Source organism: Neopelma chrysocephalum, unplaced genomic scaffold, assembly GCF_003984885.1.
Source record: "Neopelma chrysocephalum unplaced genomic scaffold, ASM398488v2 Primary Assembly neopelma1_84, whole genome shotgun sequence".
In the NCBI taxonomy this organism is placed as follows: Eukaryota; Metazoa; Chordata; class Aves; order Passeriformes; family Pipridae; genus Neopelma; species Neopelma chrysocephalum.
The window spans coordinates 645,210-655,252 of NW_020897746.1; the positions used below are offsets into that span (position 1 = coordinate 645,210).

Genomic DNA, 10,043 nt, shown 5'->3' on the forward strand with positions numbered 1-10,043 from the left:
AGCACATTCTGGGACTCTGTGATTCTGTGACATGGCTGTGGGGTGGTGGCAGGGATGGGGACAATCACCTGCTCTTTCTGCCCCTCAGGCTTGCCTGGTGCCCACCCCTGAGACGGTCCGTGTGCGGTACCTCCTGGACAGGCTCCTGCAGTGCCGGCGCCCCGTGATGCTGGTGGGCAGCGCGGGCACAGGGAAGTCTGTGCTGGTGGGGGACAAACTCTCCTCTCTGGACACGGACACATATGTGGTGAAGAAGGTCCCATTTAACTACTACACCACCTCTGCCATGCTGCAAGGTAAGGCTCTGACTGAGTCACAGGTCTCCTGGCACCTTCCCGAATTCCCGGGGCAGCCGCCGGGGTTTGGAGCGTGTGATCAGCGGAGAGTTCGGGGGACGACCTGTAGGTGGGCTGCCCGTGTGGTTTGTGGGCACTGCACTGGCACCTGCAGACCCTTAAATCCCACAATGAAACTCTCTGGTCAGTAGAGCCCTGGTTTTGTTGAAGATGTTGTTTTCCAACATGAGGATTTGAATCCTGAACCCCTCACACTGAGGGCTGTGCCAAACACAGGCTTCAATCTGCTACAGTTTTTATGGCTTGTACTTGACTTGAAGTGTGTCTTTAATGTGCTGGAATTTAAGCCCATGCTGAATAGGATGGGTTTCTTGACAAGGATCCAAACTGTCCTCAGGATGCAATGATGGGAATTGCATCCCAATTAAGCAGTGAGGATGGTGCTAGTGGATAAGTGCAGGCTGTAAGGCAGGGCTGGTTCCTGGGGCTGTCCTTCCATCCTGCTGCAGCCTAACAGAGCAGGTCTCACATCACCCCCTCCCCAGGGGCACAGGGCTTGCTGACTGGGGGGATCCAGAGCCCCAGGGAATGTCCATAGGGATGTTTCTGATGGGGATTTTGGCAAATCAGTGAAATATTAAGTTTGACCCCAAGATAAGGTCAGTTTTGCTGTGCAGTCTCTTCAGAGATGAAGAGAAAGGACGTAGTTCTGGAAAAGTGGCACATTTTGGAACGGTGTCCAAAGAGAGATAAATAATTTTACATGTATTTATTAACCAGTAATGAAGCAACCCGGTTTGTTTTGAGTTGAACAACAGCTGTGGGTCACTGTATACCACACTGCTTCCTCTATTCAGCTTGGTTTGACCCAAAAGACCTGAAATCCTTCTACTTCCCCAGAGAAGCTGTGGTTACTCCATCCCTGGAAGTGTCCAAGGCCAGGTTGGATGGGGCTTGGAGCAACCTGGGCTAGTGGAAGGTGTCCCTGCCCATGGCAGGGGGTGGAGTGAGATGAGCTTTAGGGTCTCTTCCAACCCAAGCCATTCTGTGATTTTATGATGACCTGTGAAGCACCAGGGAGACCAAGGATTAACCTTCCCTGTTTGGTTGTTCCCAGGTGAGGGTGCCAGGTGGGGACACCTCCCAGCCAGGGTCAAAGCTGAAGGCAGGGAGTGTCCTGGACTTCGTCCCTGCTCTGCCAGGCTCCCAACACTGCAAACATCTTAGGAAAGGTTTTTTACAGCACAGGCCCAGCCCATGCTCTGTGGGCTGGGACCGTGTTACAGAATCACAGAACACTCTGAGTTGGAAGTGACCCACAAGGATCAAGTCCAGCTCTTGTCTGAATGGCCCATAGAGGGATCAAACATGACCTTGGTGTTATTGGCACCATGCTCTGACCAACTGAGTGTTGTGGGGCCACAGCTGCTTCCTGGGGCAGGTTGGGAGGATTTCTGGGCTTGCTGGAGCCTCCTGCCTGAGCTCATCACCCCACAGGGCAGTGTCTGTGCCTCTGCACACAGTGAGGAGGCAAATTATTTGGGTTACTTGTCCTTCAAGACAAAAACTGGGTAAAGCCTCCCCTTTTGGCCACTCTCACAGCCCTGGGGGGTGTGATGGTTATCACAGAATCCCAGAATATGCTGAGTTGGAAGGGACCTACAAGAATCATCCAGTCCAGCTCCTGGCCCTGCCTGAGAGGATCAGCCAAACCCTCCTGGAGCTCTGGCAGCCTTGGGGCTGTGCCCACTGCCCTGGGGAGCCTGGGCAGTGCCCAACCAGCCTCTGGGTTCCAGCCTGTCCTTTCCTCCCAGTGTGAGGGGCACCTGTGCTGTGGGTGTGTGCAGGGGAGGGGGCTGATGGAGGCAGAACTGGCCCTGTTTACTCTGAGCTCTGGGCTGAGCCCGTGACTTCCTTCCTCTGCAGAGCACAGCACATCTTCATTGTGGGGATGAAGATGTGGCTGGGAGATCTGCTCTGGGAAGTGTGATTTATACAGCTTGGCCTCCTTCCCTACTGCTCATTTTTTAGAGTTAATTTTCCCCTTTTGTTGGAGTTTGTCAGTTGGCTGCGTTTTTTGTTGCTCCAGCAGGTGCCTCTTTAGATTTGTAAAATGTGCATACAAAGCAGTTTGGGATTTTTTATTTTTATTTACTTTAAAAAGAGCCTGAAAGCCAGGAATCCTTAGACAAGGTGCCTGTTGGGACAGAGATTTTTAAGGTGCAGAGCTGCGTCCTTCAGGGGGAGCACAGGGTTGTCATTCAAAACATAATTGCAGGCCTGTGGCTTACAGAATTTCACATGCATAGAGGTTGAAAGGAGCCAGAATCTCTCTGTGTCCAAACCTGGGACCAGTTTAGGGATTTTCTTTGGTGTATTGTGACCAAATACCACATTCTGTGGCCCCTGATTTGCTGCTTTGTGCCCTTTTGGACCTCTGCTCCTCCTCACTGCTCCATTAGCCCTACCCTGGTATCATTCCACACCTTCCCACTCCAGATCTGCCTTAAGAAAATGACAATAAATGTTGTTTTTTTGGGGCTGAGTATTTTTTACCCCCCTGACCATCAGCCAGCAGGCAAGAGGAGCCACACTGGCCAAGTCTGGTGTGCACTGAATGTTCCATTCAGGGGCTGCTGGGGGTGTGTCAGGAGCTCAGAGGCAGCAGCAGGGACCCTCCAGAATTATTGTGGGATATGGATCTGAATTAAAATGCAACTTCCACAAACATGTCACTTCATCCCCAGTAATTGCATTTCACTGTGATGAATCTCCTGCATCCTTGTTTAACCTCGAAAAGGGCTGATTTTATATGTTAATTAAGGCTTAATTAAATTTAAATTAAATGCTTATTTGAAACACTTAATTTGACTTGCTACCAGAAATTTCAAATATTGTGGTTTTATTGAAGGGGAAGAGTGACTCTGCTGAGGAAAAATCCATCATTTTTCTGAGCACAATTCATGCCTTTTTGTAGCAAGTGTCTATGGCAAGAAAACAGCTGAATTCTGAGCAGTGGGCAAGCCAGACTGTCTGCAGGGGAAAAAATGGGGGGGTTAAAAGATTTGTCGTCTAAAAAAACCAGAATATAATTTTTTAAAAATATCTCTGGCCCTTGGTAAGCAATGGCTGAAGTGAACATTTGCACATGGAGATTTTTAACGAAATTCCTAGTCATCCCTAATTTCAAAGTGTTCCTTGCCATGCTGCTTAACCCCAAACTGAGCCAATGAAACAAGTTCTGTCTCCATCCCCAGGAGAGCAGGGAGCCCCTGAGAGCTCCCTGATGTCCAAGAAAGCTCCTTGGCAGGAAAATCATCCCAGGGTCTGGGCAGAGGAGAGTTGCTGCTATGTGCTTGGCCACTTACTGAGGCAGGAAAGGTTGTTTGGGCTGCAGTGAAAGGAATCAATAAGCTGTAAAACATTATGTGCAGCAGTGTGGGGTGATTTGCATTAAATATCAGCCCAGCATCATAAATATTCCCCATATGTTATAGTCTAGAGCAACATATAACCTCAGCCTTCTGCTAAAACAAAGGAAAATCTTTCAGGGCTTCGAAATGAGAAGTTTTCTCTCCGTGGTGTCCTTTGCTCGTGGGTGACCTGACTGAAAACTGGGTGGGAATGTGACAGCTCATGTTGGAATTGAGTCTTGTTGCATTTTCTGGAGTTTTGGGTAATGCTGGGGAGGGGATCAGAGAACTGGTTGGTATTTGGGGTTGTTCAGCCTGGAGGAGAGAAGGCTCCAGGGAGACCTTCTAGCACCTTCCAGTGCCTAAAGGGACTCCAGGAGAGCTGAAGAGGGACTTGGGAGAAGGGCATGTAATGTCCCATCCCTGGAAGTGTCCCAGGCCAGCTTGGATGGGGCTTGGAGCAACCTGGGCTGGTGGAAGGTGCCCCTGCCCATGGCAGGGGGTTGGAACTAGATGATCTTTAAGGTCCTTTCCAACCCAAGCCATCCTGTGATTCTGGGATTATATCTGGTGCATTCAAATAAATAATATTATTTTGATTGTTCTAAAGTTGTCCAGGATTTTGGCCCTGAAAACACCCATTTCCTTTGTCTAACAAGCATAAGAAGTTCATTTTCATTCACAAAATCAGCTTTGCTCCTGGGCTTGGTGCCCCAGCACCTCCTTGGTTCCATCCCAGTGCCCAGTCACTTCTGCCTGGGCTCGGGGGGTGTCTGTGCTACATCTGGGGCAGGGCAGTGAAGGGGACACACTGCTTCCATGTTGTGGATCAGAATAAACTCAGGAAGCAGGACTGAGTTTAAAAAAATATGCAGAAGGGATTCAAAAGGCTTTATCTTGCATGAAAAGCTTTGTTTGCTCTGAAGTAAATCAGGCTTGTAGCAGAGTGTTTGCTGTGCTTTGTTTGCAAGGAGGAACTGAAAACTGTGATTTGGGTTGAGTCAGACCAAAAATCTGCCTGAGGGTCCCTGCCAGCCACAGCCTGGGGACAGCCACCATCCTGCCAGCCCCAGCCAGGGTTCCTGGCCTTGGGACAGCCACTGTCCTGCTGGGGAGCAGTGTCCTGTGCCAAGACCAGCTCTTCCTCCCCAGAGAGCTCTGAACAGCCCAGATGGACCCGAGGGGGCCGGGGACTCCCCCTGTGCCCACCTGGAGCCCTGCCTGCCCTCACAGAGCTGGGCTCCTGCTGGAGCTGCTCACACTGGGCTGAGGAATCATTTCTATTTCCCTCTGCCCATACAGGTGTGCTGGAGAAGCCTCTGGACAAGAAGGCTGGCAGGACCTACGGCCCCCCGGGCACCAAGAGGCTCGTGTACTTCATCGACGACCTCAACATGCCCCAGGTGGACACATATGGGACAGTGCAGCCCCACACCCTGCTCAGGCAGCACCTGGACTATGGACACTGGTAGGAGGCTTGGGGGGCCAAGACCTCTTCATCCAGCTCTGCTGTTGGGGATGGAGTTTGAGAGAAAGTCACAGTGTGGATCCCTCTTCCCATCCCGTGTTGGCCACGGCATCCGGCTGGGCTGGGCTGGAGCTTGCTGGGAGGCTCTGGATGAACAGGCCATTGTGCACCCTCAGGGTGTCCCCTGTCCCCAGCAAACACACTCCCTGCCTGGCTGAGGGAGCTTCACTCCACTCCTGCTCGTCTAGTGACTGATCCCAGTGCAAAGCCTGCAAGGCTCAGCCTGAGCCCTGCTGTGCTGAGAGTGGGGGAAGGACATGGATTGGCCTCAGCTGGGATAAGCCACCCCTGCTGTGAGCACCTCATACTGTTTTCAGTCAGACAGCAGCAAACAGGCATTTTCCAGGCACAGGTAATTTGAAGGAAAACCCCTGATAGTGTTTTAGAAGGAGATGGGTGTGTTTGACACCTCAGCCAGCAGTGCTGTGTGGGACAGGGATACTCCCAGCTCTCCCACAGGGAATACAGGGCAGGGACTTGGAGCAATTCCAAGTCTCCTCAGCTGTGTGTGTGCCTGACCTTGGCCAAAAGCTTCTCAAGTACAGGGACAGTAGGGTGGAGGCAGAAATTCGGGGCTGTGGGTGTTGGGGAGGTTGGGCAGAAGGAGGGCTCAGGGGGTGAATGGGAGCACTGACATGTGGGGGACACCCTGTGCCCCCTGTCCCTCCCAGGCTCTCCCGAGCTCTCTAACCCCTCTTGGCAGTGCCCTTTGGGTGTTGCCCCCTTGGTGGTCCCACGCACAGCCCATCAGGGTGCAGCTCACCCAGGGTGGTGAGCAGGGAGAGGGGCACAGCTCCCTGTGCCTTCGGGCTGACCTGGCCCAGCAGTGACCCTGAGCTCTGCTCTGGGGGCTGTACCCCAGCTCTCCCTGCAGCCCCCCCATCCTTCCCCATGGGCAGCGCTGGGCAGCCCTCCTACCCCATCCCAGGCTGGCCAAACCAGAGGCACTCCTGGGATTTCCCACAGTTTCCACACCAGTGATGGGTCTGACCCGAGGGCTTTGCTCAGTGGTTGTTACCAGCTGATGGAAATACCAGCTACAGGATTTCCCCCAGGAGCAGAACTGAGGGGAGACCTCCCTGCAGGTCCAACTTCCTGGGCAGGGGCAGAGGAGGGGCAGGGACTGAGCTCTGCTCTGGGGGGAGCAGGGACAGCAGCCAGGGAATGGCTGGAGCTGTGTCAGGGCAGGGTCAGGTTGGATCTCAGGCAAAGGTTCTTCCCCCAGAGGCTGGTTGGGCACTGCCCAGGCTCCCCAGGGCAGTGGGCACAGCCCCAAGGCTGCCAGAGCTCCAGGAGGGTTTGGCTGATCCTCTGGGACACAGGGGGTGACTCTTGGGGATGGGCCTTTGCAGGGCTGAGGGTTGGACTGGATGATCCTTGTGGGTCCCTCAACTCAGCATATTCCATGATTCTGTGACTCTGTGTGCAGACATGCAGCCCTGGTGAGGGACAGAACGTGATTCCCCTCAATGTGTCCCCTGAAGCCACGGGGACACTGGGAGCCCACAAACAAGCTCCAGGGGGTGGCAGCAATGACTGCTCTGGTCACCATCCGTGGCTTTTGCTTTGCCCAAAGGTATGACCGGACCAGGCTGTCCCTGAAGGAGATCACCAATGTGCAGTACGTGTCCTGCATGAACCCCACTGCAGGGAACTTCACCATCAACCCCCGGCTGCAGGTAAAGCCCTGCACGATGGCACTGCCCTGGGGTTGGCTTTGGGTGGAGTGTTCAAGATGAGGCTCAAGGAGAACCTCCGGCAGATCCTGCTGTCATTTGATCAGTAGAAACATGCTGGATCTGTTGAGTGACTAACTCCTGATGGAGAGGCAGCAAACTTGCTGCCTTTTTCTCTTCTTTGTGTTTCTCTCATTCTGCTGCGCAGTGGGAGGAAAAGGTCCCAGGTTCCCAGCCAGCCACACCCACTCTCAGGAAGCCTTCTGGTTCAGACAGGCACATTCTGCCTTCATTAGGGTGATATTTGCCTCTGGGCCATAGTTCATTAAAGCTTTTTGGTGGTCAGGCACTGGAACTGGCTACCCAGGGGAATGGGGTCACCATCCCTGGAAGTGTCCAAAGATGAGTAGATGTGGCCCTTCACTGTATGGTTTAGTGGGGATTTGGGAGTTGGCCAAAGGTTGAACTTAATGATCTTGGAGGTCTTTTCCAACATTAATGATTCTATAATCTCCTTACTCTTTGCAAGTTCCAAATCAATAAAGGGTCTTCTGAGAGGTGGCACCTTCCAGGGGCTGCTCCTACCAGAGACAAGACTGGGCTTCGTCAGGGGTCAGTGGGACCTTCAGACCTTTCAGCTCTTCACTGGACTGAGCTTGCAGTGTAGCCACTGTGAAATGCCACTGGAAATCCCTTGTTCAGTGAGCAAAAGGTGTCACTTACAGCTGTCCTCTGCTGGGAAATTGGAAGGGGGAGATAGTTCTGGTGGGATCATAGAGCATCCCAGGTTGGAAGGAACCTCTAAAGATCATCTGGGCCAACCTTGCCTGGGAAGTGGAGCCCAGACTAGTTTATCCAGCACTGTGTCCAACCACATCAAGTCCTCACAAGGCATCTGAGTTGGGAGGTCACTGCCCATCTCTCTGACCTTTCCATGTCTCCCTTTCTCCTCCTCAGCGTCACTTCTGTGTCTTCGCTCTCTCCAACCCTGACCAGGATGCCTTGACCAGGATCTACAGCACCATTTTGGTGCAGCACCTGACCAGTGGGAATTTCTCAGAGGCTGTGCAAAAATCAGCCCAGCAGCTGATTGCCCTCGCCCTGGGGCTGCACAGGAGGGTGGCTGCCACCTTCCTGCCAACAGCTGTCAAGTTCCACTACGTTTTCAATCTGAGAGACTTCTCCAACATCTTCCAAGTAAGTGCAGTCCCTGTCTGTGGCACTTGGAGCTTGTTCCAATGCCATGGGAGGCTGTGGACCTGTGTCCCTCTGGCCCTTGGTGAACAAAGTGCAGTGTCCCACCCAGCAATTTCTGAGTAAAAGAGATGACCTTGGGCCATTCCCTAATTCCTGCTTGGTTTTGAATGGGTTCTAGAGCCACCACTGGCTCTGGATGTTTCACTTTGAGGAACATCAGTTAAAAGCTTATTTGCTTTCCAGCCTCCCCTGGTCAATGGACAGGGATGCACAGTTCCAGAAGGAGGTATGGGGTTTAGAGGGGGTTGAAGTGTTCTCTGGCTGGAGAAAGGACCATCTGGAGGGAGCTTTGGGCTCCCAACCTCAGCCCTTCATGCAGTGGCTGTTGGTGAGTGTGATGGAGCTGGGCTTGTCTTTGTCAGTCTCAGATCCACTCACGTGAGTGTGGGATCAATGGCACCTCTCCACCACACAGGGACATTATTTACTGTGTGGAGCAGCCGGTGGATACTTTGTGGGCTGCTGGCCCTGAAGAGAGGAGAGCAGTGACTGGTTCAGCTGCTCTGCCAGAGCCAGGACAGCTTGGTGGCCTGTACTGTCATGTCCTCTCAAGTGCTCAGCATTTTATGTGCAGGATGGCATTTAAAGAGTAGATAAATCACTCCAAACCAGCTTTGACTTAATCATTGAAACTGAATTACCAGCCACTGTACCAAAGGGAAGTTGTCCAGCTTTAGAAATGTTTTCTTCCATCACTGGAGAGATCCTGGTTTTGTGTTTTCCCCAGCAATCTCATGCATTGAAGCAGTAGATGTTACTGCTCAAAGAGCCTTTCAGAATTTCAGACTGATTAATGAAATTAGAGGAAATTTCTCAGGAGCCAAATCAAGGGATTTGAAACACCATAACCTATTCTAAACCCCCAGCTGGTAATTTGTCGCTACCCTTGTTAACATCTGTTTTACAAAGCAGGTGCTGGAAGTTCAATGCCTTGTCTCTGGTCCATCAGACAAGAGCTGAAAGAATGACAGGACATGGGAAATCCGAGAACAGGACCTTGAACAAGTTAATAACTCTACTGTGTCAGGAAGGAATCAGACCTGTCACTTGTGCTCAGCTGAACAGCAGCCCTGATGTGAGATGTGGGTCATGTTAAATCCCAGCTCCAGTTAATCTGGGCTTTGAAAGGCACAGGGAGGGAACAGAAGCATTTCAATGGGAAGCTTTAATCTGAACTGTTGTCTGCTTGAAAGGAGCCAAGGTTATAGGGGGTTAGAAAATGTCCTGCCAGATCCTGGGGCTGGGCCAGAGAGTAGGAGCAGGACAGGAATTGCTCCTCATTCTCCTCCTTTTCATGGAGATTATGGGAAAAAACAGGCCGAGGTCAGGTCCTGCCCTGCCAGAGCCACCACAGCCTGTCCCCGGTGGCACAGGGATGTGTGATGACCCAGCAAGTGGGTCCTGCTGGGATGATGAGCATATTCCCTGTTCTGTGCCAAATAGGCCTCATCTCCTGGGGTGTCTGTTCAGCCCCTGAGGAACCATCACTCAGCATTACCCTGCAGGGAATCCAGAGCTGGTGAGTCCCAGGTGGAGGCTGGTGGTTCCCAGAGCCTGGTGGGACCCCCCACATCCCAACAGCCACAGTGACCCTGCTGCAGAGTCCCTTGTCATCACCAGGGGCAGATCCTGGTGGGTGCCAGTTGTCCCTGAGTCAGCAGTGCCCTGGCAGCCAGAAAGGCCAACCCTGTCCTGGGGGCATCAGGCCCAGCATGGCCGGGCCAGGGAGGGGATTGTCCTGCTCTGCTCTGCCCTGGGGTGGCCTCACCTCAACATTGGGGCAGTTTGGGGGGACACAATGGAAGGAAGAGATTGAGCCATTAGAGAGTGTCCAAAGGAGGGAAGGAGGATGGGGAAGGGCCTTGATTTGAAG

The 10,043-nt window shown here is 52.5% G+C and overlaps 1 protein-coding gene across 1 annotated transcript in view; it reads left to right on the forward strand.

Annotated features, from left to right (window-relative positions):
* DNAH9 (dynein axonemal heavy chain 9) overlaps positions 1-10,043 on the forward strand; it is a 118,469-nt gene that overhangs the window by 61,246 nt on the left and 47,180 nt on the right. The window contains exons 39-42 of the mRNA XM_027691821.1: positions 89-296; positions 5,012-5,177; positions 6,814-6,916; positions 7,871-8,110. Of these exons, the coding sequence (XP_027547622.1) occupies positions 89-296; positions 5,012-5,177; positions 6,814-6,916; positions 7,871-8,110 (717 nt within the window). The remainder of the gene's footprint in view (positions 1-88; positions 297-5,011; positions 5,178-6,813; positions 6,917-7,870; positions 8,111-10,043) is intronic.